Raw genomic sequence first — 27,530 nt, 5'->3', positions numbered from 1 at the left:
CAAGCAGCAAAGCAGGAGCTCCCTGTGTGCTGTGAAGCAAAGCACAGCTCTGCTGCAACATCCATCACCTTCCGCTTTGCTTTTGCACAATATTCATTTCCTTTCCATATTGTCCTTCCCTTGAACCAAAGCAGACCATTAACTAACTGCTGTCAGCATGAGCCCCTTAGGGGGAAGAATCAGTACATTCAAATTGCCATGAACAGTGTACTGCTACTTGACTGTAAATATTGCCTGGTTCTTCAGAGAGCTCTACTACAGTTTTTGCAAACTCTTAAGAGATCCTGTTTTCCCATCATTGGAAAACACCACTCACTGCAGAGCCTATAGAAGCGCTGGTGTCTCCCAAAACCCCATGTGCTAGAAGAAAGGGGAGTCCTCACAGTGATGAGTCTGCTGGGCTCCCAACAGCCAGTCAATGAGACAAGCTCAATTTCTAATCACCAGGAAGATAACGAGCTGACATACCTCGTTGTGCTTCACTCCCAGCTTCATCTTCCCCTGGGTCCAAAGCAGAGGGCCCTGCTGTGCGCGGGAGACAGAGTTTATCCAAGCCCATCCTTAGCAGAGCCTCCCTTGCAAGATCAGGCTGCTTCCAATACGAGGATGCTGCACGAGGTGGGCTGCTGCTTTTCAGCTCCAATTTTGAAAGGGCGAGAAGCACACACATTATTTTTTAAAGCTATCATGGGTTTGAGGGGCTCCAGAAACTGCCACAAGAACATGGTGTTACCAAGAAAGGTTTTATTTTTTTTTTCCTTGCCAGTAGCTTTGTTAATTGCACAAAAATCATTTTGTTTTGCCATTTAAACATTTTCACACATCCTATTCTGAATGACGTTAATTAAAAACAAGGCAAAAAATAAAAATTCACAACCTTAATTAACTATAGGATCTATCATTTAGGGAAAAAAAAAGAAACTGCTTTTCTTACAAGCTTTTCACAAGTGTCACATTTTCTCTTTAAAAAGGAGGGAGTTGAAAAAAGAGCAAATTGCTAAAACAGAAATCCTCATAAAAAGGAACTTTACAGAACTGTCAACAATATTAAGACGACATTGACTAGCCAGTTTTATTAGAGCATCTCTCAATCCACAGCTTCCCTCCCACCCTTTCCCTCCCCCAGATCTCAGGCCTAGGAACAGAATAAGATCCATGTTCAGAGGCTACAGAAATAAATATAAGAATCCAAGCGAGACTGACAGTTCAGTCAATCTCAAATAGCATCTGAAACAGTCCGATTTTCAGCATTTCCACCCCTCCTCCTCACTTTGCTGAGCTCTCGGTCTCTCTCTGCTCCCTGGGGTGTCTTTAACTGTGCAGCCACCAGGCAGCACCACCCTCTCCAGCCCATCTCCATCCACCTACCTGGCCAGAAAGCTGCAGTCCGGCTCCTACACCATAAATTACAGGTCTGAGCTGCTCTGTGCATGCCACAGGCCCAACTGTCTCCGTTTTGAGGGCTACGAGATTTCTGGAAAATAAAACCTGCAGTGCCAGGATGCCTGGGGAGGGTCCTGCCCCTCACATACACGATTCCTGGGATTCACTATGAAATATGTGTCATAAGACTTGGAGCTCCTCTTTTACACCTACCGTTGGCAGAGGCACCAGGGCTAACAGAGGGAGATCCTTGACTGCGTGGGCTCAGACCCAGCCACGTCCCAGCCATTCCGGGCGGCTTCTGCAGGGACTGTGCCCTGACTCCGCACAGCTCCGCTCCTCCAGCTGGGCCTGAGACAGGATCTCCCTCCCCACTGACTTCTCCTCCCCCAAAATCTCTTACACAGCAAAACCCGTGGTCTCCTCTCCTCTCCTGTCCCCAAAATCACAATTTCCCCCTGATGCCCTCACTATGCAATCGCATGATTTCTTAACCGCAGTGTTTTTAACCAGGGATTTCCAATGCTAATTGATGAGTTCTGCTGGAAAGGGGAAAGCATAAGTATGGCAAAAGCAGGCTAAATGGCTGGTTATCCTGGGTAGTTACATGTACTTTAATATGAATATCTACATGCAGGATGACAGTTGTACTGCCAAAGAAACGTGTATGTTTAACTAATATTGTCCACATATACCACTGACAAACAGGCAAAGTGATGTGTAACAAATCTATTACTAGATGTTCACCACAGGACATAATGCATAATACACTATTAGCCCACAAATAATAGTGACCAGCGGAGATGAAATATTCAACACAACGTAACATTTACAGCATTAGGAATTAGATATCATGTTCCATACGGGGTATCTGATTAACTTCCTCTGCTTCTTAATGAGGTGCCCCTGAGCGTTGCCCAAAGCAGATTGTCAAGAAGTCTTGAGCCACAGGAAAGGTTCCCTAAACAGCCATGAAGTGCCCAGAAACAAAACAGCAGGAGGAGCAGCCCTCGAGGCTTTCAAAGAACATGGCCTACTTGGAATTTGCTTTTTTTCCTTCAGAATCCCAACCCAAGGGAGGAGATTGTGTCACCAAGAGGTGATCTGGGCCAATAAAGCTTCTTACCGGCGTTTTACTAACCCTCAAATCTAAAATGCAAAGACTAATACTGAAAGAGTTAAAAACCCCATGCTTGATGTGTTTTTAGAGACAGGCATCCTTTGGACTCCGTTGCTCTGTCAACATGGGCAGCTTCTCTGCTCTTAAGCACTGGCTATCTGCAGCTCAATTCCTGTTTTTCTAGGCTAGAGCTCAGCAGAAGTCTTAGCTCCCATTTTATTTACCAGCCTTTCTAGAAGTTGTATCTGGGTACAAGCAGAGTCACGAGTACAGGGAAAATTTTCATGTTGCACTAGTGTCGTACTCAGAGCAGTAACATAAGGGACATGTATGGAAAATCTGACATGTACAAAGATCACTAATCAGTACACATAATACTCCTCTGAGGTAGGTAATTATCACCCGCCTTTAAAGATGGGGAAACAGGCTAAGAGATAAAAAGACCATGCAAAGGCCAGAGAGGGAGCCTGGATTGGAGCTCAAACTCTGGGCTCTACAATCACTCCTCTTACTCCTTTTAGACTCATCACCCTGCTTGTGACACCGCTACACTCCAAGAAGCCTTTGTAAATATTGACTACCAGGGTATTTTTAAAAAAATAAAAATAAAAAGCAAGAAGGAAATTAACATAAACTAAGGCCAAGAGCAACCTTAAGGTTCATTCCTTCACCAAGCAAAATACCTCTGGCCTCGTTTTAAGCTGTACACTATTCTTGCAGTATTCTAGGCAAACATGCTACTCTCCAATACTGCTTTTGTGGGATGGGCAGCTGTGATGAACTTTTTGGGAGGCTACGTTTACACTGGCGTTCTCTCATTTTCACTAAGGTCTGTGTTCCCTAAGCTAAAGTTGTCTGTACAGGGGAAGACATGGATGCAATCAGTTCTTCCCGTCAGTATGAGGGAATTCCTCCATCAAGGTGCCAGGGAGGTGGAAGTTTAAAAAGGAAACAGAATCAAGACAGCATTGCATGCAACCCCAATATTACCTTCTGGAACTGCCCTTCTCCTCCATGGGAGGTGCTTTGTTCTCTAACAGTGGGTGATGAACAGGAATGCTCCTCACCTTAATTGAGACCAAGGCTTTTACTGATATTCACAGGTAGATGGGACATATGTCACCTGTCCCCTTGATGCAGAGAGTCCAACACACACATTATTTCACAGCAAAGGAGGAAAGGAATCATTAGAAACAGCATCTTGGACAAGCATACAAAGAGGAAAACAAAAGCAGCCAAGCAGCAGATTTCTGGCAGAGTTGCCTCAGAGCTTCTGAACAAGCCGCCACTGTCCTGTTCCATGACTGTCAGTGCATGGCATGGATTTTCTAACCAGACTGCAACAATCCGAGCCCCCTCCTCCCCCCCTTTGGCCACCAGGGGAAGGCTCACCGCAGCAGCTGCCTTCGCGGCAGATCTCAAAGTCTGTGTATAAAAGGAAATGGAGAGACAGAGATGGACTGGTCCAGAGTTAAAACCCAGTATCATAATAATATTAATCAATAATCATAGTATTAACAGTAAGAACGGTGCAGCCTAGTGGATGTAGGCCCTGTACACTGCAGACATATCGTTGTCCGACTGGTCCAATGCTTTTGCTCGTTTATAGACCTGGAGAAGAGAAATTGGAAAAGGATCAGCCACTGCGCTCATGGGGAGACTCTCTGGCACAAATTATTTTTCAGACCATTGCAAAACAGAGAACTGTATAGTATCCAAGTAATTAGAACAGCACAGATCAGAACATGCTAGGCCTTGTTTAGGCCATCTGCGTTTACTGAAGGTGACATTTTAGAGGGCTTCCACAAGCACATCAATTCCCTTCCCTCCTACTCAGAATATATTTCAGTCCCTGTTCCCACGTCTCAGAGACTAGGCCGCTCTTCAATTTTGTCTCTTGTTGGAAAGTGGCTCTCTACCTCTGCCCACTGAGCAAACACTGAGTGACACACACCTCAACGCTGACTCACCTCATTGGCTGCAGCTGCCATGGGAGTTGGGTGGTTGACAGAATCCCCCAATGCAATAGCTAATCTAAGATCCTTCTGGATGTATTTCAGGTAGAAATCGGGTTTAAAGTTTCCTTGCAAGATATCTGCAAGAGAGAAGGGGGTGCAAAAAGCATGATAAAAGTAAATCAAGCCTAACACTGGAACAGCATGCAAAGCACCACCAAACTTCCCTTTCCCACCGGGAACACCAGGAATGCTGCTTTTAGCTCTTCTATTTCTCTGTTGTCTTCACCCAGCTATGGCAGATAATGTCACTATCACCCTGTGACAAAGTGGGCTTAGTTTTCTAAGGAGCTTGCCCTCCTCCATTTCACTCACTACCCTGCCCCACTGTCAACTCAAATACTCAGCCTGCTGGAAGCAATGCAGAGCTTGAGGTCTTAGATTCTCAGAAGCTCTGACTGTAAATGGGGAGGAAGGGAACTGAGCTCTTAATTTCCAGAATGCTTAAAATACCCAGAATCTCAGGCTGATAAAAATGGGATGGTTACCTTCTCCCTTCTACCATTAACTGAACTACTCCCTAGGTTGTAGCAAATGTTTGTATAATAAAACAACGTAAGAGAACTTTACTTTGGCACTTCTGGTCCAGGAAGATGCTGGCAAGTTGTCCCTGATTGAGGATATCCAGAAGAGTCTGTTGGGACTGACCAGTTACTTGAGCCAGAGTCAGTCCTTCTGCTATCGTAGCCATGAAACTGCCTTGGACCATGTTCACAATAAGCATCATCTTCGCAGCATTGCCTACTTCACCTGTGAGTGAGAGACACCTTGGGGCATTTCTCCAGAAGAAATACAGCAGCCCTGCTCCCCCATCCCACACAGCATTTGCACTACTAGGCTCAGCATATTGTTCTCAAGCACTTGGTAGCTCTCTCCCAGAAGACTTCAGAAACCTTACTCATTTTTCCAAGCAGCTAAGGGAAGGGAGAAACCACAACTAAGTATGATTTAGAATAAAAAGTTTCACAGAAATCTCCCAAAATAGCCAGTATTTTAAAAAGAAAACGTAGGGTAGAGGATCTGAGGTTAGTCAAACACCAGAAGTGCAGGCCAGTTTCCCATACTGCCTATGGAGACAGGAGGTGGCCAGTCCCTCTTACCAGTGGCCTACAAAGATTACATGTGTACCTCTCAGACTCCTTTCTGGACATCCCAGTTTTGTACTAAGAAACTGCTAACAGATCCCTGGTGTTTCAATTACCTAGAAAAAAAGAGGTCTTGCCCATCGCTTGGAAACAGCTACTGCAGTCCTCATATAACCCCCTGTCACCAGCTGCCAGGATCACGAGCATCCCATCATTAGACAGCTGCTGGTTTCCTGAGACTGGTGCCTCCAAGAAGCGGCCGCCCCGGGAAACTATCACCTGAAAAAAGAATCTCTCTGATGAGCTGTGCATAAACACCAAGCACTCATGCTAAGCAGTCAGCACAGCAAGTAAGAACATCATTTAGGGAATTGCTATTGCTAAGGACAACATTTTAAAGCAAAGAGACAAATTTTAAAGCAAAGAGTTCAAATACAAATAGGAGAGTGAAGCACTGTGAAATACCTAATACATAATGTACTGCATCCAGCAAAGGAAAACTCCAGATCAAAAGCTGCTCTCACTTTCCAGAACACCAGTACTTCTCTGCCCCCCACCATTACTGTACATATTTTCAGCAGCTGAACCTATATACTTTTGCCCCTGCAAATAGCCAAGGAATACAACACTAAAGATGTGCAAGCAGCACACGAGTCTCAGAGTTACTTTTTAATTATCTTGCTCCCCTTCTCTGTGGATAAAAGGCCTCTGAGACACCTCTTCAGCCAGAGCTTTACTAACAGACATGACTCTACATTCTCCAAATTCATATGTTAGACACTCCTGCATCACAAAATTAACAGCCCTACCCATTCCCCCACAATACGTACTGTTTTTAGGGCACAGAAAAGCAATCAAGGTGCCAAAGAAGAAATCTAAGAGTTCCCTGTCAGAAGCACTCAAAGAAATTTTACAGAAAAATACAGAAATATAAAAATAGAGAAATCTTCTCATAAAAATACTTCTACAGAATGAAACATAAACACACTCATTTCCCACAACTAAAATGTTCAAAATAAACAGAATATGCATTTTATCAATTTAAGACAATTATTCATCCAGACAGTACTTCCTCCTCCTATTTGCTACAGAGTACTGGTGTGGCTATACACTTCTCAAGGGAATAGAGTTTCACTGGCTGCTTACACTGGTGCCAGATGACACTTCTGAGAAGTCTACCAGCTTTGCTGTTACCATCAAAGTATTTATTATTGAGTTCTGTTCACTGGACAAGTTTTGACAATTTATTTTGTTTCATTCGCCTGGGACTTGAGTTCTTCTAAAAGAATCCTGAACATCTTGAGACATCTGTATTAATCAACAGTTAATTGCCTTGAACAACAAGAACTGCAATGTTGCTGTTAGATCACAAATGTTACACGTTTGGTCCAATATTATTACCTGGGCCAGCTCCGTGACCGTATCTGCATCCACAGTGGACATATCCACATAACACTTCCCTGGGCGAATCCCCTGCAACACTCCACTCGGACCCAGTACCAGCTGTGGGGAACAGAAGAGCGGTAAAGCAATAGGGTGTCTGCAAAGAAACTCCAGTCCTACAGGGCAACAGTTCAAGCAAGCCTGACACTGCAGTGATTAACTCCTAGAGTGATATCAAAACTTTCCCCTCAAGTATTATTTCAAACAAGCGGGATTTGAGGGGAGTAAAGGAAGAGGAGGGTTATTTTTACTCAGGTGCATTGCTCAGCATCCAAATGGTCCAGCCTACCACGGTCAGTAGGACAAGAAGGGGCATTCAGTGGTTGTATGTTACAATCTGTCTAGCAGGGGAAAAATAAGAGCTAATCCTTACATCCTTTGCTGCCTTGGGATCTGATACACAGGCAAAGGTGATGTCACAGGTGGAGACAACTTCAGCAGGGGTTCTTCCCAGCCGTGCCCCCTCCTGGATGAACAAATCACACTGCAAAATTCATAAATCCAAACGTAAGGAAAACAATGTACAGAGCAAATGGGTTCCCTAGTGTTTTTGCTGTAACAGAAACTCTTCTGGCTGGACGCAAAGTGAGTCAGGCCTGGCATATTAACTATGCAATAAATGGATTTTTTGGCTTGCATCGCCCTCTCCACCCCAAAAAACCCAAGGTCTCCTTTGCCACTTTTCTGAATCTCTACGTGAAGAACTTTGAGAGAAAAAGAGATGGTTATGCAGGAGAAGTCATAAGAGATTGAATACCATAATTTTTGGAGAAAAGATGAGAAAAAAGGTGGTAAACAGACATAGCAAAACATGTTGCTGGACAATAAACATGAACAACCAAGAGTGGTATGGGTTAGAGAGTGGTTGGCAGCTCTCTGCTCTCATACAAAAGGGCAGCAACATGGTGACTTTTCACCTTTTCAGGACAGACCACAGATTCATCTAGTCAAGTGTGGCCATCAACAAACACTTAGCAAAGTATATTAGAACAAAATGAGCTTTGTTTTTGTCTTGTGGACAAGGCAAGCTCTGCACTTTTCCAGTATCCTCTCCCAGGGAATACTGACTCAAGGCCTTCCTGAGCTTGAGGTGGTGTATACACAGTTAAAACGTGCTGGATATGTGTTTAGAAAGGCATTGTCTATCCTCAGCTAGACCACATGCTTACCTTCTCAGCAGTCCGGTTCCAGACAGTGACAGTGTGACCCATTTTCAGCAAGTTGGAGACAATGCCACTTCCCATCAGGCCAAGGCCCAGAAATCCTATCCTGGGGGGAAAGAGATAAGCATCAAGGCAGGAAAGGGAATGTGTAACGGAAAGCAACTGATGTCAGCCTCATGGTCCTGAAATGATGAAGAGCAAATCCTGGAATATCACAAGCAAAACCACAAACTGTACTGCAGTCACAGCTAGAGTAGGAGAATTTTTAAACCACTCTTTTCTAACGGGCAGATATTAGGCTTTAAGAAAAAGATCGTACTTATTTTGCTTATGAAATATCCATAAAAGTTTTCTGAAGAAAGTGTCCTAGTCTGTTTTAAAAGGCTAGTGAAAGAATAAAGGTTTGGGTTTTTTTTTTCTAAATGAAAACTGTGCTTTGTACTTCCTTTTGTCAGCCAGTCTTACTCAAGAGATAAAGGTAACATTTGGAGATCAGCAGATGCTTCCCAAATATATCTTCTGATTTTTATACTGAGTCATGGGTACAACGGTTGTTTATGCTGCCAAATAGTACATTACTACTTTTATTTTTATAAAGCCCGGCACAGACTACTGGGATAAGCACCACACACACACCTAGTCCCTGCACCACAGACTTGACTGTGAACAGACAGAGAAATAAAGGAAATAATAGGCCTGTACAGGTCAGCATGAGAGACAATAATATCAGATATCAGCTGCTCAAGAGTTGGTTACGGTTTTGTACTCGTGGTTTTTGTTTGTTTTTTTAAGAAAAAAAGGCAAAAAAACCCCATCCCTCCCCATTCCTTCCCTATAATCACCCTGGAAGGGGAACTGCTTTGCAGTCACAACTGCAGGGATTGTTATACATCATACAATAGCAAAAAGAAAAAAAAAAAAGAAAAAAAAAAAATCTAGCAGGAAACGTGCTCAGCTACACGTCTGAGTTTACAACGAAAGTTGCTTTGCAATCCCCACGGTTAATTCTCAAGAATCAGCCGCACTACAGAACTGGGGCTTCAACAAGCTGCCTGCGCTCCAACTTGCAGCAACGTTATGCTCTATTTTGTTAAAACAAACCAGGCAGGTTAGAGCAAGACACTACAGCTCCGCAAGCGCGGTCCGCCTATTTGCTACTCTATCCAACAGAAGCGATGTTTTTTTCTACTCCAACCCACCTCTGAACCACACTTCACTGAGAGACTGTTTTACCTGAATAGCTTCATTGTTATTTTGGCTCTCCGTGAGCACAGCTGAGAATTCGCGTGCCAAGAAAACGACCCTAACGGCAACCAGGCCACGGCCTGAGCTGAATTTGAACCGAGCGGAAGTTAGAGAGTGAAACAGGAAGCTCAACTGAGGCTTCTCTCACTCTAGAAAGGAGAAGGGGGACGTTAAAAGAAACCAGAAGGTTTACACGTTACGCAGCAAAGCTCCCGCGCTGGGAGAACACGCCTCCCTCTTCCTCATCTTCTACATGCTCAAGATAGCAATTAAACAACCCCAGTCAACTGCCAGACACCAGTGGAAAGAAGATACCCTTTTATCTCTGCGCTTCATACGGCATTCAGAAATGCTGCTCCTTCACGTTCTGCAACATGCCCTACAGGAACAGGGCAGCTGCAGGAAAGCCCTCAACTGCAAATGCATCCGGTGCAGACATCAGGAATGTTTCTAGAACACAGCACCTGTTTGTATCTATTTGCCTCCCTCCTCCCATCCAAATCAGTTTCACACAAGGACATAGGAGATCAGCAGTTAGAGAGAAACATTAGGTTTATTTATTCACAGTGACAAACTGGATAATGGCTGCATGTGTGAGATGGGAAGGAGGAAAAGGAAGGAAAATGGCTGAAGTGCGTTGGAGGTCTTACTTTTTGTCTGTAGGCGTGATACTGCCGTTGACTGCTGTGCTGTCTGCTGCCTGGATGGAGGTGGATCCTGTTTCCTGAAAAAAAAAAGACAACTGTACAGTTCTGGAGGAACTGCAAGTCATTATAATATTAATAAAAATCCAAAGCTAAGATTTGCCTTACCTCTTCACAAACCTTCAACTTCTTTGTGATTGCTTGATAGCAGACAGCCGGCTGTATGGAGAGGACAAAACATTCAGGGGAAGGATGGTGCTGATTTGCTCCACTGAGCAAAAAGACCATATCCCTGCTACAGAGGAAACAGGCAGCTCACCCACACACCACCATCTGCAAAGCAGGAAAACTCTCAGGCTTTCCTCAGTGAGAGAAAATAAAAACAGAAACCTATTGCAAGGTAAAACCCTTTTCCCTTTCTACCCCCCACTGCAGCACTTCAGCCTCTCTTCAGATGCAGGTACTTAAAACGTCTCCTGCAGTTCACAGAGCAGACTCCTGTAGAGGCAAGGGGCCAGGGCATCCCCAGTCTCGCATTTGGCCCAGAGAAACAGGGAACCCTGAAGTCTACCATAGAGCAACCTCATACTTTTGCTCAGCATGTCACTGCAGTTGCAGAAACAAGGCCTTTTTGTTAGTACAAGAAGGCACAGGGCTTTCCACAAGACGTATGATAAACACTGCTCCTCCCCCATGTTGCTTGTTGTGAGGTCATGTAGATTAAGCCTGACAGCCCCATCAGAATTTACAGTTAGCTGCTCTTAATCCTTGTGGCTTTACCCAGATCCCCTGCTAGATACAAATCCTATTTCACTTAACTTGATCTCTTTTCCTCTGGATCTTCACTGGCTGAAGATAAAATCCTGAAAGACTTCTGACTTTTGTGGTATGAATTGACTGTATTTTACATGGAACTTTACTGGCCCTGTGAAACCCTTGCGCCAGATTCAATTAACAAATTCATTCTAATGAAAAATGGAAAGACAACTGCACAAGACCAGCAGAGAAACAGGGCTTTTAAAAATGAACATGTATTTTCTTATTTCTCATATACCATGTACAGAATTTACTATCACAGGTCTATCAAATCCTACTGCTATATAACTTGCAATGACAAACTATTTGTTGTCCTCAATGCTAAGTTATTCTCAACCTCAAGGTTAGAAACTAATTAAACTACAGGATTGCATGTGAATCTTGTTTCCTCTTGTCCCAGAATTGTTCAACTGGTTACACACACTCCTTGTACAGCCATAGCTTTCAGCCACAGCAAAAGGCAGGATGCCAGGCTAGATGGACCAGCAGCATGATCCTGTCTGCCAAATCCTCACCTTCTCTGTCTGGCTCAGCAGGAAGTGATGGAAGTGTGGGTCACTGTCCTTCACGGGCTACAGAGAGAAAAGTACAGGCTCAGAAACATTCCCAGAGAATCACAGAGCATGCACAACTACTCTCAAAATCGTTTAAGCCGGAAATATTCAGTATAGGAGAGCTTATCAAGCAGCCTGTTTCAACTTAGCAGTTCATGTGGTGTTTTGTTCTCAAAAATAAGGTTGTTGACAACTAGTCATTGAAAACAAGACAACAAAGTCAATTCCCCCATTTATAGGCATCTACAGAACAAACAAAGAAGATCATAAACAAGATGAGGAAGGGGAGGAAGAGATATCTCTCCCTCTGATCAAGCTATTTACTGGTGCAGTCACAACTACATCACTGGAATATCATGTCTTTCTCCTTTTCCCAAGGAGAGGAAAACACCTCATTTTCCAGCTCCCTAGGAATTTCTTAAAGCAACATTCTGAGAGATGGCTGGAGGTTAATGCTAGCACTGTCTGATGTCTGGCAAACACCCACATTCACAGCAACAAGGACTGGAGTCCATCTCAAAGAACATCCTAAGCATCAGCCTGGAGTCACAATACTCTTACTCTTAGTGATTAAGGCTTTTTTATTTACAAAAGGAAAGGTTTCCAGCAGCTGGTTATGAGGAAAATTGTTAACTTCCCAACACTACACCGTCTAGAAACTCTTTCACTGTTGCTCAGGTGAATGGCCTTAGCTCCACCTCTGATTTTGGGAAGCCAAATACTTTTGAAACAATAGCAAAAAATGCAGAAACAAGTCCAGGAAGTTATATGAATCCACAAATGGTTCCACAACGACTGAAACCTCACTTCTGAGCATACTTACCAGTTGCTCAGGATATTGTCTTTGCACAGAACTTAACAGCATCTTATTTTATTCCCAAAGGAGCAAGAGAAGCTCCTGCCATTTTACAGTCCAGTCAAAAGGTTCTAAACAAACTCCCCCATGATATCTGTTTCTGCACCAACCCTAGCTCCCAGATCTTCTCTGCAAACCCAGAGCTTCTCACCTCACTGACACTTGGTGGCCATTTGAATCCAGCCACTGTTCCAGTCATCACTCTCTTCACTGTACTTGACTCTGGAATTGTGAGGTCCTAAAGAGAAACAAGGAGGATCAGAAAGAGCTTAAAATCTGGCTCTACGGTTGGCCACACCATGTTGATCCTAACAACACACACACACACAGAGTTTTGAAACACACTACAAATGCCTTCTACTTCATGTGCCACCTCACGATGAAGTCATATGTGAGCACACAGTGCATTATCTGCACAGAGGAGATGAACGTGAACCTGCAACAAAAGAATTTAACCACCGATATGGCCTCCATTCTTCATGTGCAAGAGGAACTACTGAATTTGTGTAACCGTGCAGTGAGCAGAGAAGCAAAGGAACCTGACTCATCCAGCAATTCCCTCTGGTAGATGCATAAAACTAAACAAAGGGGGTCAAGAACATCACTACAAACAGACATCTCAGCTTTTCTAGATCACCACCATTAGAGTGTGTGTATGCACATGTGTGTAAAATAGCAACCTGTTAGAGGGAAAACCTTTAACATATGAATCTGATAGTCACATCAGCTCAAATTAGAACATAAGCAATAGGGACTGAAATGAGAACTGCCCCCCATTCACTCAAAAGGCACTACTTTGTAATGCCAAGATAATATAATACTTAATGAACCACTGTGTTACTGTTGAGCAGATCAGAATTTATCTTTAAAATAAATCATTATCACTCTCTGAAGGAACTGTGCAGGATTCCTACATGGCAGGTTTTACCGTCCCGAATTGAGTTCAGAAATGGAATCACATTCTCTCCCCTCCAAAATTACTTCCTGCAAATGCACAATATGCTTCAACACAAAGCCAGATGACAAGAACACTATTTGCCAAAAAGGGAAGATTGGCACAGTGAGAAGTGACCCGGGTTAATGCCACTGTTTCATCTGTTGTCAGGGCAATCTAGACATCACTTTCCAACATTAAAATACTACTACAGTCTAGAGCAAAGTTTGCATTTTAGAATTCTCTCTCTAGAACCCATGCTGTTGTTTCAGTTGGTGAAGTGTGGATGAAATCTCCTCTGATATATGCAAAGCCATGCTGCTCCTTTGAAAATATTCACATAAGCTTAGAAGTGAGCTATCTGAATCATCGTGTATGCCTGCCATGCATATCTCGACATGGCAACACCTCAGCAATGACTGGATCCTTGAATTCTTTGCATCCCTATTACTCAGAAAGCCAGAACTGTGCTGGAAGAAGAAAAATATCTATCTATATGTACACCAAACAGTGCAATAATTCCAGACAATGATGTCAAAGGCTTCTATTCTTCTACCGCGAAGGCTAAGAATTTGAGTAAATTGTGAGAACCAAGCAAGTGTAAGAAAAGGTTTTAAAGCTATTTTCACTGAATAATAGCATAGCACTATCATATTTTCATGATGATTTCTCTAATTGTCTGTATATTATCTTTCCAGAAGCAACAAGGTTATCTTCATACATTAGCCTACTTAATTTCCACGGTTTGTGAACAGACATTTATCACCTGTCTTGCGCTTTGCACCTCTTTATGATAAGCTGTTTGAATCCACACCACTTGCAATTTGCCAGTAAAATAATTTCTACTGCCACAATTAACTCACTCTAACCTCTCTGATGCTGCAAGGTAGCTAATGCAGCAAGACTAAGCATGCAAGGTGTCATCACAGATCAGAATTCTTCTAGCCATTCTTCTAGCTTAGAGACACAAAAGCATCTTGCATCAGAAAATAAAAGGCCTAGTGGATTCTCAAAACAGATGTATGACAGCACAATATGATTACAGCAACACACTTGAAAAGGGCAAAATAAATTCATAATAAAGTGTTTTCCTGCATCAGTCAAGTCACAAGGTTCGCAATTATTGGCAAGAATCCCTAAGTATGCATCCATTCCTTCCCTTCCCTTTCCCTCTCCAAAAGGAGAAAGTGATGTGCTCTGTGTGGCCTGATTTCATAGAAGCTGCTTTCAAAAAATAAGACAGATGAGAATGAAGCCTCAGAATCAATACCTAAGCTAAACATTTTCTACCAGCAGTTCCTTCATATCTAGTATCTGGGATAATCAGATTCCTTTTACTCGCAAGGCATCAAGAAACAGGCTGCAGTTCAGCAAGTCAAGGCCAATCCATTCATGATTTTGGAGATCAAAGACTACCATCTTATGCTGCATCCTGAAGTGCACTGAAAGCAAAGCCCGTGAAGCACACATATAATGTGATCCCTCTGAAGCATTGCTGAGCAAGCAGGCTGCCGCATCCCGTATCAGTTGAAGTCTCACAACGGTCTTCTGCTGGAGTCTGATGAGCAGGTGCATTGCAAAAATCCACTGAAATAATTATCCATTCAGAAAAGAAAGATCTGGACCACTGCAGTGAGGTCCACAATGAAAATGAAATGCTGGAATCCTAGATGAGAGTAGACAAAGCACTGATGACTGCTGTTGCTGCCAAGACACCCAGAAATAATGGGAATAAAACTAAAATGCTCAGATGTTAGATCTTTTTCAAGGATGCTGATAATATACTCAATAGCACAGATGCTGAAATAAATGCAAATAATTCTTCTTGTGGATTCCCCAGGCTGCAAGAATTTCTTCTTTTAGCATCAGCCATTAAGCACACCTCACTCTCAGTAAGTATTGAGGGTGAAATTAAATGAACATAAATCAGTTAACCGTACAAAGCAGATGAGATGGGGGAAGTCAGGAATCAGAAGAAGGCCCACATCTCCTCACTAATTCTTTCCACGCAAGCTTAACTTGAAGGATGGCAAGATGGAAGGTGGAGTCTCATGAGAAAGTTCTCAAAGCTCTTTCAAAGAGATGAACAGAGCTACTCAGAATGACTAACTTAAAAATCCACAGGAAGAATCAACAATATGCTTGCCAAAAGTATCTGACAGCCAACATGTTTAGAAGCAGCAACATGGAACAGCTTTTAAAAAAATAAATAAAACTGAGACTGCATTCTTCCTGCTGGCCTGTTAGCCAAGGTGCCAGTCATCCCTAGAGTCCATCTGTAAAGTCCACAGGGCACTGGCGGACATGCACAACACAAACCTTCTCATCCTTGGGTGGACGCCCCCGCTTTCGGGGGCTCTGATCCTGGGCTCTTTTCAAAGGTGACTTTGATCCTCTCTCTGACGATACAGAAGAGACCCTCTTTTTTCCTTCCCCTGTGCCCTTCTTCAACTTCCCTTCAGACAAACTGGCTTTGCGCTTCTCTTCACCAGCAGATTGCTTGCCTCTTTCTTCACTGGAATTACGACGATTCTTCTCTTCACTGGAGTTATGGGAAGACGCCTGAGAGATTACAGAATAGAAGATGGTGAGGAAAGAAGAGAAGAGCTTGAATGATTTTCATGCAAAACCAAGGATGTGAAGAACCGTGTGCTGATTACTATCAGGCAAACCATCTGCACAGTAACATGAAAACTATTGTATGTTAGCCCTTTGAAGTCGGTGAATGAAGATCCTGGTTAGCTCCTCTGCAAAAAAGCATCAATTTAAGCAACTAATTAGCAGAACAGGCCACTCGAAGACTCACTAAGAGGGTGTGTACTTGCATGCGCTTCCAGCATACTACAGGCAAGATTAGGAGATACCAAATTCTAGCCCAAGACTTAAGACTGATTTAATAAAACATCATAAACTGATCAGTTTCTCCAAGAACATACTTTTTCTACAAACAAGACTGAATAGCAAGGGAGAAGACAGGAAAAAAAAAAAAAAAAACCCACCACACTCACAACAAAGCACATCCAACTTGCCAGAAAAAAAAAGTCAATTTATTTCAAATAAAAATATGATTAATCATTACTCATGCCACAACTTGTTTTGATGCAGACAGTAAATCAGAATCCACTCACCTGGTCCTTGCCTTTGGTTTTTCTAAGAAACTCCTCTACAGCATCCACGGCTTGCTGGAAGCGCTTACCCTTGTTAATCTTTATCATTTCTTCTTTGTGTGCGTGATAAGGCTTCAGCTGCTCCACTTTGATCCAAGCACTGGAAACCAGGAAAAAAAGTTAAGTATATTCTCCAGACAGTAACTTACTTAACCATCCCTCTTCAACAGATACAGAAATACCTATTTTTTTTTCCACAGATCCAATGATGATATCAACCCAAACTCACTTACTTTCTATAACCTGAAGGGCTGTGACATCTGCATCCACCAAGAACTTTCTTCTGGCACTTTCACTTGGTTTCTTCCTCCAGTTTTATGCCCCCCTGTATAAGCAACGCTCTCCTCTAAGCATTATTCATATGACCTGTCAGCAACCTAGCTTTTGGATATGATCACACGCACTTGTTCAAAGCAAAGGCTCAGAGAGACTGTATTATCAAGAGAATAAACACCATCAAGTGACTCCACATAAAGTAGCTACTAATATTAATCTTCTTCCTAAGCCTGTTGTAAGAATAGGTCACTTGATACTAACCAACCATATTAGTTCAAGAACATTGTATATACACAAGTAGCTGCAAAAAACAGGAAGAGTAAATACAAAATTAGATACCTAATAACGCAGCTGACCACAAATAAAATGAGCACAAACATCATACCTCACTGCATACGTAGTGTGTTTACGATACATGCTGACATTCTGTATGAAAGCAAATTTCATTTTTAAGAAGCACTTTTCTCCATTGTGGATATCTGATTTAAGATAAACTAGTACTACTGTATTTCGTAATTTAGCAGTAGCAGGGAATGCACTTGAGTTGTATGAGGAAACTCAAACAACATCACTGTTTTCACTGTTTCTTCACTGCTGCTTCAAAGGGCTTCTTGACTTCTACCAAACGGATAAGCTCTCAACCACAGGGTCACAACTTCACTTTCTGCCTGGAGGGCACCCTGTGCCACATGCTCTAGGTGTCCCTGCTGGATCAGATGCTGGATCATCTGTTAGACTAGATGATCTCTAGAGGTTCCTTCCAATCTTAACCATTCCATGATTCTGTATCAGGTTGAGAAGTTCTACCACTCTTTCCTCTTTGCTTTTAACATTCCCTGTCAAAGAGTTTAGGCTACCTTAATCTCTAACCAAGTTCAAGCCCAGGTTCTTCTGCCACTGTTATAAAACTATTTCTGCCCCCACTATGGAAAACAGTCCTGTATAAGCTTTAGAAGAAATTTTCTGAGCTCGGCGAGCCAACAGTGCTTCTCAGCACACAGCAGCACAGAGCACAGTATAAGCCAGCTGAACTGTTTTCACCTGATTCCAAAACATCACTGTTTTACAAAGTGAACATGTTAAATATTTTTCTGAGATTTCAATTTCTAAATAAAAATAACCTCCTTTCTACCAAGGCATTCTGTTAAGGGTTTTTTTTCTTCTTCTCTCCAGTCTGCATGTCTTATCCCTCCTCCTTGCATGTGTCCATTAATTCCCTTTCCCATTACTTCTCCTTTGGGATAGAGAAAGGCTGAAACACAAAGCTTTCTCACTCCCAGCTTAAAGGTAAGCTTTGGTGCTTAGGATCACCAAGGAATAAAAGTTAGAGCTCAGAGACAAAATAACATGTGAAAACTGAATCTCAAATACTGCCTCAGAAAAAAATATATATGTCCATGTATGTATGTATGCATCCCTCAGCCCCTTCTTTTCCTATATATCCTGTGTCATCTACCCATACTACTTCCTACAAGACAGAAACATGTCTTTTGACAGTGAGTGCCCATAAAGCATTTTCATGTAATTTTCTGGTTCTTGAAACGTTAATGAACATCCCAAAGCCATTTATGTTTATACTGAAGATCTCTCCGTTGAGCAATAACCTCACAGCCAAAGAGCAATATTTAGATAAGAGGTCTCGAAGACACAACAGAAACAGGAACTACTATTTCTCTCCTGTCTCAACAACGAATTAATGCCCTAGAAAAGCACTGGTGATATTACATTACTGAAGAGCTTGCATTTAAGATGAGATTGCATTGATACTGCTGCACAGAGTTATCTAATATCCATAAAGAAAGGCTGAATTGGAAAGTGAAAAGAGAACTACTAAAAGGACATGTTCTATTAACGGTTCTATTTGTCCATTTTCCCTCATCCTCCATTTTTCCTCTAAAATGACATTCATTCAAAACCACAACTCACAGTAAAACCCATGTTCTACTCATGAGCAATAAACATTCAGAGATGTAGCTAGAGATGTCAGGTTCAAATCCACGATACAAGCTTAGCAAGGCAAGATAATTCTAAAAAAAACCACTTTCTAGTCACTCTTTCACTCTAAAGATTCCAATTCCTAATGATAAATTAGAGGAATGAAAGTGACAGACCCCACCCAAAACAAACAGTAAGGCTATTTTACAACCCCAGCACGTACAGGCACATAGCATTAAAAAAAAAAAGCAAATACAGAAATCCAGCTACATTCACTGCTGAAATGATCAGTGTTGCCAAGTCTAGTCAGAGATAGACAGCAGACAGTTGTGCACCCCAGGGCTCAACAGGGTCCAAAGCTGTTCAACATCATCATCATCATCAGTGCCCTGGATGAAGGGACAGCGTGCGCCCTCAGTAAGTTTATGGATGATATAAAACTGTGAGGAGTGGTCTGTGCTGCCATTCAGGGGGACCTTGACAGGCTGCAAGAATATGCAGAGAGGAGCCCCATGAATGGAAGTGCAGAGTCCGACACCTAGGGTGGAACAATCACAGACAAGAGGACAGGCTGGGCACTGACCTGCTGGAGAGCAGCTCTGTGGAGAAAAGCCTGGGGGTCCTGCTGGAGAACAAGCTGCCCATAAGTCAGCAGTGGGCTCTTGTGGCCAAGACCACCTAAAGGCCAAAAAAGGCATCCTGGGCTAACACAGGAGGACTACATACAGGTCAAGGGAGGTGATCCTCCCTTGTGGAGGCCTGCTGAGGCCACACGTGCAGTACTACACCCACGTTAAAGCTCTGCTGTACGGGACATGGAACTACTGCACGAAGTCCAGCAAAGGGCCACTTAAGATGATTAAGAGGGCAGAGCATCCCTCATACGACAGGATGCTGAGAGAGCTTGAGTAACTCAGCCTGGAGAAGGCTGACAGTAGATCTTATCAATGTGCATTAATATATGAAGGCAGAGTGTAAAGATGAAGCCAACCTCTTCTCAGTGATGCCCAGTGATAGGCCAAGAAGCAATGAGCAAAAACTGCAACACATGGAATACGGTCCAAATGTAAGAAAGAGCTCTTTGACTGTAAGGGTGATGGGAGCAGGTTGCCCAGAGAAGTTGCGGAGTCTCCATCCTTGGAAATATTCAAAAGCCATCTGGACAGGGTCCTGGGAAATGTGCTGCAGGCAATCCTGCTTCAGCAGAGGGTTGGACCAGATGATCTTTAAAGGTCATTTGCAGCCTCAGCTCTGCTGTGAAAAGAGACTGCCCCAGTTTTCCTCAATAGGTTAACTCAAATGGCTGAACTCTAGATCCTGACATAAAAATACTTCCATGGAAAAGAGCACAAAAACACTACAGTACATTACACTGACGGCCCATGCAGCTGAGAGAAAGTACTTAGCAAAAGAAAGTAAACAGAAGGAAAACACTGACAGAAGTATTTGATTTTTCAAATGTAAGCAGTAAAAAGATTTACAGGGTAATCACCCTTCCAGAGATGTCAGCAAAGGGTAGGAGAGTCTTGACTTTAGGGATTTTTATCTACGGCACTCTACCTACAGAGTTAGAGCAACACTGCAGTTAGCTCTAGTCTAAAACAGCCTACCTCTGGCCACATGGAACTGTGCAGGGAACAGTTTGCCCAAGAGAAATGTCAGCAACCCTACCCTCCCTATCCTGTCGAAATGCTAACACCTAGCCTCTTTCTCTGCCACTGCTCTCCCTGGCTGCTCAGATTCCCAGAGTTTTATAGACAATACCTTTCAAATTGAAGTGTTTTCTGAGGTTAGGAACTGAAAGCGTGTGTTGTAAATACCACATCCAAAAGTTTCTCTCTTCTCTGGAAGCCAGGGAGAACACTGGCAGAAAAAGAGGGTAGGTGTGAGCATTCCAACAGGACGGGGAGGAAGGGAAAGCAGTGACTGTCGCACTAAAAATCACTGTATCTGATGGAAATGGGTTGCAGATGATTATACTTATCTTGTATTGCAAACTTCCTCTAATTTTTCCTCAACCTTTCAAGTCAGGAAGCAACCTCTGACCTCACTGCATTTAGTGAGACTATTTAGTTTTGTGCTGCTGTGGCAAAGAAAAGGTACTATGTGTGAGAATGGGCTGCTCTAGCTGGATATTAGGTCTTTGATACCTATGATGTGCAAGATCATTTGGCTATTAAAGGACATCCCATGAGTTAAGTGAATACAGTGAATGTATGTGTGCACACGTGTTCATAGATGTATATTCATGCACATATACATATCCAAACACAGCCCTGTAGAACTATTTAATACATCACTGAAGCAAAGTAGGGTGATGACACATTCATAACACAATGCAATAAAAACTCCTGAATGGGTAATGAAATGTTAGAATATTTTAAAACTTCATGAAGCACACTGAGAATTTCTGCAACACTTACAGGCTACAAGCTTCCAAGTCTAGTAGTTCTAATTATTCATAATAATGAATTTATCACAGAACAGTTGGGGTTGGAAAGGACCTCTAGAGATCATTTGGTCCAATCCCTCTGCTGAAGGAGAGTCAGCTGATTGCCCAGGACCATGGTTATAAATGGGCAAGTTTAAAAAAAAAAAAAGTAATTCTTGCATTGCTGCACTTTATTGGAATGACGTACAAGGACTTCGCACAGAAGTGTAGCCTCAGAAATAAAGGAACACTCTAAAATTCTGAAAAGCGCAGTTAAGAAGATTTATAAAAGATCGGAGTTCTCCTGCTATTCACAAAGACCAAATCAAATTTGTTGTTTGTACTCCAGTAACTATGTGTCATTACATGCTTGCCAACTCTGTGGGCAGCATATAGCAAATTTTCTTGATTTTGGATGAAGAATCTTGTTAAGGCAGCTTCCTCAGAGGACAGCCATAGAATCCACAAGAAGAGCTCCTAGGCAAGCTAGAAAAAAATCTCTTTGGAAAAAAAAAGTTAATCACAGAATGCATTATACAAGTGTATGTAAAAATCTAGCACATCACCTAGAAAAGGATATGGACAATGTATCACTACTGTGAACATCAAGGCAGCTTTCACTGTGGTATAGTATAATTGAAGGAGGAAAAACAAAACAAAACAAAAACTCTTCCACAAATACATCTTGCAGAATAGTCATCTTGCTACTTTAAGAAGTGATAAAAGCAAATAACATGATCAACAACATAAAAGAGCATAGGGTTCAGCAGAAACTTCATTAAAAACCAAGTATTACAGCACAGTTCAACTGCATTTTTACATGCTCGGCCAAAACTGCGTACACTGACTGGAAGGCTTTATTCTTTAGCCACCAGGAGTGTCAGCCTGGGTTGATAAGCATTAGTATTCAATCCATATACAAAGTTACAGGTAAAGAAAAATGAGTATTCTCTTTTGAGCTGTAGCTAAAGCCAGTTCATGATGTGAAAAATAACCACCAGAGCCTACATATTACACAAAAACCACTGCCAGTGTTCCTCTGGAGTGCATTTTCGTTCAGCCATTCACTCTGTTCAGACGCACGAAGACACACTGCCTACCAGTTTACACTTCCAAAAAGCTTCTCACAATTTTTGGCATGGCACACCGCAGCCACAATAAGTCAGAAAGAAATAACTTTTCACTAGCTAGAAATAGCGGCCTTTCTGTCTGAACAGAGCTGGCATTTAGGAATTCTCAGGAAGAGGAGGGAGAGAGAAAAAAAAAAAAAGCCATACCCTAAGCCTAATCAAGAGCCTAAATTTGCTTGCCCATGGAGAAGTCAACTGGCAAACATGAGCTGAAGTTTATTAGAGGGCTTCCAGCTACCAACTAACATTGCCTCAATCTTACACACTCTGTACAGTACTCCGAGGCTTATGTCCAGATAGAGTAAGGCAGTAACAGAGGAGCTACAAAAAAAGGATCCACAACATAGTAATGTCATGCTTCAATTTTGAAAGAAGCAGAAAGAGGGAAGCCCAAGTAAACAGGAGTGGCTTGCACTAAAATTCCAGTATGAGTCAGTCTACCCACCACACCACTAATTACATTCAGGGATCAGATTTTAACATTCAACCATTTATTATTTTGTAGAATAGTGATAGTTGGTGATTGGGTATTTCACTTAACTGTTTATAAACATCTAAAATAAAAGTATTTGTAAGACATATTATCTTACTTGCCCAAAATAAATAAAAGGATTTTCCCTTCCGGTTCAGATTTTCAGTAAAATAAAGAACTGTATCAGGAAAAACTTAAATTGACTATGACCAAAGCAGAGATTTTCTCCAAGAGCTCTAATCAGCACACTTCCAAAGCTCCAGGTCAGGACATTACAGAGTTCCATCCCTTCTGTCTATAAATACTGTTTTATAAAGAGACCAAAAGGGCAAATATTTATTTCTTCTAAAGTTTTACGTAGGATATGCCAGATAAAACAACTAGATTCTTAATTCATGTGATTATCCAACAGGAAGTGATTAATTAAATTTCACCAGTTGGAGCAGGGGTTTTCAGTTGCAGCTATGTTAGTTCGCCAGCCGATTGGATTTTCCCTAGCCTGAGCTCTAGAATCATGTAATAAACCCCAATTATTTTGCAGCACCGATCTCTTCACCTGAGATCAGGCTGCTAATCTCAGCTAAAGTAACCTAGATTTATAACCGCTATTTCCAAGCTTGTCTTCACACAACTTACCATGAGCACTGCTGTATCAGCACCAAGAAGTGTGCAATACACGAAGAACAGTCAGGAGAGGAATAGTCAGTCTCCTCTGAGTAATCTTCACTAGTCAGTCTCAGTTGTTGGATCTGATTAGCTCCCAAAAGACTACGGTAATAAAAAAGCCACCTCCATCCCTCCTCTTACCCTTCTCCCACTGTAAAAACAACACAACCTCTCCCACGTGCACACCCACACCTTCACGTGCCTTACATTACTAAAAATCTAGCGGAGCTTCCTATCGATATGCAGCATCCTCTCCAACAAGTTCAGATCTCAGTTCTTAATGGAAAATTGAATTTTAAATATTAAACAAAAATAACCTGTATGCTAAAAATAACTTCCTAGGGAAGAATCCATTAATTGCTCTCAATTCTTGGTAGTTTCTCTCAAAAAGGAAAGTGTTCTCATCTCTTACAGAAGATTATGATTTTCTTCCTCATTACACAACCAAATACAAAAAAACAGCAAACAAACAGAAAAAATGAAAGGCTAGCAGAATAACTTTCAGTTTCATAAAGTACCTGCATTTCCTTCAGTTTGCAGAAATCTGATTCTAAAATGTGATTTTTCATGCATGATTGTAATCAATGAATTTTTCCTTGTGAAAAGGTAGTTTACATTAATTTTGATTCTCCTATGCAAAGCCCACCCAAAGCACAGCAAGAACCTTTTCAGTCATCATGCATAAGGTAGGTTCTTATAARGAATGACAACTATAAAGCTGTTTTACCCTTACAGTAGAAATACAAATGGATGCTCTTAGCTGCACCTTTCTCAAACCTAGTTGCGTGCTAAATCTAACCCTGTCACATCACACTTACTCCTATAACATGGCAAGCTACCAAGAACTTTCCCTCACAGGAGCAGCTAAAATCCTAACATGCTAGAATCCTCACAGTCCTCACACACCCACATGACCTGCTATAACATGCAATAATAGTCACTGTCCTTTGCATGTAGACCACCTTTTGCAAAGCTAAGTTTTGTGTTCACAAAAAAAAAATTCCACAAAAGATCCGTGTTGCACAGATCAAACTTTTCATGAGATGAAAGCAAGCAGGTACATACTGATCTTCTGTTCCAAAAAACTTCACAAAGAAGCACTTTTTCCCACGAGGTTTCTTCAGATCTTTAGGTGGATTAACAATCTGGAGGTGATTAAAGGAAAAAAAAAAGTTAAAGAGACTGTTTCATACACACAGAACTTATTCTCTACAATTTTCTTACTAAATGTTTCATAGCTATTTTGGGTTTTTTGTATTTTTTTTTAATTTGACTAGAAAGAGAACTTGAATTCATGACAAATCTCCCAAGTAAATTTGTAATCCATGTATTTCCTTAGATAAACCTACACTGCAACATGGTACAAAAAAAAAAAAAAAAAAAAAAAAAAAAAAAAAAAAAAAACCCAAGATCCACTGATCCATTGCTATGCTTAGTGAGGTTTTTGCCCCTGTATCCTGAATTAAATAAAATATTTTAAATATTTTTTAAAGTTTGTTCCACTTTTAATTTACGTGCAAAGCTGTGTTACCCCCTGGAGAGGTTTCTTATTTAGCTTAAAATATCAGTAAGGAGAGAAGCAGTCATTCTGTTACTCGGGTGACAGCTGAAAGACTGCAAGTGAGCTTGAATTTAACTGGACCTGACAGCCAAAGTGCAACCCAGTATTCATGGCTGTCAACCACACGGACAACACTTTCTCCAGTAGCATGCCGTTATCTCAGCATGCACAGCACTCACACCTACACCAAAAATAAAAACACAGTTTCTCCTCAGGAAGGAGAAAAACAAAATCTTCTCAGATGAAACCAAAATAATCTTTTTAGTCCTTCATCAGAGAGAAGGAAAAAAAAAAAAAAAAAAGAAAAAGAAAATACAACTCTTCTTCTGCCTCCTCTCCCAAATCATCACTGAAAAAAGCATTAAAACAGTATCTCGGGGTGGGGGGGAAGAAAGAAAAAAAGTATTTCTGGAAAAAAAAAAAAAAGAAATCCATGTATTTCTGAAAAACCAAACCCTTCACACTCTTCTTTAAAATACTTATTATAACTATTTATTATGGCAAGAGTACTACTCATCTTGCAGAAAGTGACAAGAATTCAATTGCTAAATCTGAGGAATGCAGTCAGCTCTGGAAGGAAAGAAATTGCTGGTCTCTCTTGCTTTCCATTCCATCTGAACTAACAGCTGTTGGTAACAGGCTGAACTTCCAGACCAAATAAAGCCCTTCATGCAGTGCCTGCTTCACAGTTCAGATCTGTGAGGTTTGTATTAAAAATAATGATAATAATAATTTTTAACTAAAACTCATTTGGTGAAAGTTTCTGTGTGGCAGGGTGAGGTAGAACACTCACCTTTCCAGGCCATGGAGGATACCGGCCCAGCTTCCCCCTGCAAAAGAATGAAAAGATTAGGCACTAGAACATGGGAAAAAACAACTATCCAATATCTGGGTTTTTTTTTAATATTACACCATATTTTCTGTACTGAGAGCACATTTTCAAGTAAAAACCTATCGTGAAAGATGAGACACAAGCCTGTAACATAAGTATAACATTACTGGAGACCTGCACCTAAACTAAGCCTCTGTACAATTCGTATAAAACTCAACGGAGCACCAAAATTTAAGCCCAGGAAAAAGAAATAGCAGCAGCAGCATACTGCCCAGAAGACATAGTGTGACAGCTCCTACTATCCTTTCAAGACTGGATATTCTTTCACAAGGAATTGAGCTAGAATATTGATGCAGGCAATCAAACCAAAGTTCAAGTCAATAACTTAAATGATGCTTCAGGACAGATCAGTCTAGGAGGCAAAGAAACCACTGATTTCCATCTCGGGCAGATGAGATTCTTAAAAGTTCTGACAGGAAAATGTTTATGGCAGAATCCACTGAAGGATATCAATAGTTTCTTTATAACTTTCTTCAGATGCTCACCACCATTATATAATGTGCTAAAGATACAAAAGAATCATAAGAAAAGCTGAAATATTTATTTCCTGCACTTGCAAATACGTTCACTATAAAAATGACACAAAAAGAGGGAAAAAAAGCAGTTAGTCTTAGCCCAAATCATGGCAGCTGTATTATTACTTCACCCTTGCCACGTACAGAGTTGCTTTCACAAAAGCCTATCAGTTACTACAAGAGATTGGCAGAGAACCTCTAGAGCCTGTCTGCTGCTGAACTGAAAATTCTCAGCAAAGAGCAGCATTTCAGTCCCTTCTGAGATGACAACTGTGCGCAGGAGATTCAGTGTTGACAGTCTGGCAGGGACACTGCCAAGAGCTTCAGCCATGACCATGGCTTGTACCTGACACTTCTGTTCTTGCACTGAACAGGACTTTCATCAAAGTCTTCCATCTGTTGCTGTCTTATTGCTACTGTTCTTCAAGATGGGTCTAGGGATAGTACCTGTCTAGGCTGTCACGTGCAAAACTAAAGCAGGATAATCTGCATTCCAGCACTGAGCACAGTGCACTCCCCAAATGCTCATTTGAACAAATTTTACTAAAAGGAAACAACCTTTACTTACTTTTTCTATACAAATTAGATAACTTCACCGTCAATTTTTCAGACGAGCAACTGCAGTTGTCACAGATGGGAGCACGTACATCCTTTCATCTGGGATATAAATATAAATGCATACACTTGCGTGCTGGGGATTAGCTATTTGTTGCAAACCCTAGCAGCCTGTCCTAGCCTATCAAGAACAGCAGAGCCAAGGACTCAAGAATCGGCACCTGGAGGCCTCAAGAGAATCCTCTCAGCTCCCTCGATCTGGAAATTAGAGAGGAAAAAAAAAAAAAAAAAGGCAGCTTTCTGATTCCTTGAGGACAAATCTGCAGTGACGTGGGGAAGTGGCAGTTTCTGTGAGTGTCAACAGGAACCTCCTAACCTGTAAGGACAATCAGCCTCCTGTGCCGCTCCGTTAAAGCACTCCCAAGGAACAGCACGGCTGCTCTCGCGGACTTTATTTACTCTTTATTTACTTCCCTGTCTCCTCCCCTGGGAGGAGACCGTGTTTACACCGCAGCCCCAGYCGATCGCTCCTCTCCCACCCCCCTCGCCCCTTCCGCCTTCCTCTTCCCGGCCGCCTCCGGTGCCGGAGCCGAGCGCGGCTGCCCGGGASAGCGGCGGCACCTCCCTGCCCGGCGCGGCCCGTGCTCGGAGGCCTGCGGAGGCGGCGGCCCC

General features: G+C 42.0%; 1 protein-coding gene across 5 annotated transcripts in view; it reads right to left on the bottom strand.

Moving 5' to 3' along the window:
* Positions 1-1,895: 1,895 nt before the first annotated feature.
* Positions 1,896-27,530, bottom strand: part of GLYR1 (glyoxylate reductase 1 homolog) — a 25,907-nt gene continuing 272 nt past the window's right edge. The window contains exons 2-16 of one of the 5 annotated variants that reach the window (XM_026053859.1): positions 25,690-25,726; positions 24,401-24,480; positions 16,387-16,525; positions 15,578-15,820; positions 12,476-12,562; positions 11,430-11,486; positions 10,267-10,317; positions 10,105-10,178; positions 8,216-8,315; positions 7,420-7,530; positions 7,005-7,106; positions 5,720-5,882; positions 5,089-5,268; positions 4,474-4,598; positions 1,896-4,114 (exon numbers count right to left, since the gene is read on the bottom strand). In XM_026053859.1, coding sequence (XP_025909644.1) covers positions 4,040-4,114; positions 4,474-4,598; positions 5,089-5,268; positions 5,720-5,882; positions 7,005-7,106; positions 7,420-7,530; positions 8,216-8,315; positions 10,105-10,178; positions 10,267-10,317; positions 11,430-11,486; positions 12,476-12,562; positions 15,578-15,820; positions 16,387-16,525; positions 24,401-24,480; positions 25,690-25,726 — 1,624 coding nt within the window. In that variant the 3' untranslated portion in view covers positions 1,896-4,039. The remainder of the gene's footprint in view (positions 4,115-4,473; positions 4,599-5,088; positions 5,269-5,719; positions 5,883-7,004; positions 7,107-7,419; positions 7,531-8,215; positions 8,316-10,104; positions 10,179-10,266; positions 10,318-11,429; positions 11,487-12,475; positions 12,563-15,577; positions 15,821-16,386; positions 16,526-24,400; positions 24,481-25,689; positions 25,727-27,530) is intronic. The other 4 variants (XM_026053860.1, XM_026053861.1, XM_026053862.1 and 1 more) reach the window with 4 other exon arrangements.

This window comes from Nothoprocta perdicaria, unplaced genomic scaffold (genome assembly GCF_003342845.1).
Source record: "Nothoprocta perdicaria isolate Ctin4 unplaced genomic scaffold, notPer1 scaffold_12, whole genome shotgun sequence".
In the NCBI taxonomy this organism is placed as follows: Eukaryota; Metazoa; Chordata; class Aves; order Tinamiformes; family Tinamidae; genus Nothoprocta; species Nothoprocta perdicaria.
The sequence above is the reverse complement of the archived record's forward strand: the minus strand, read 5'-3'. Positions and strand labels throughout refer to the sequence as shown.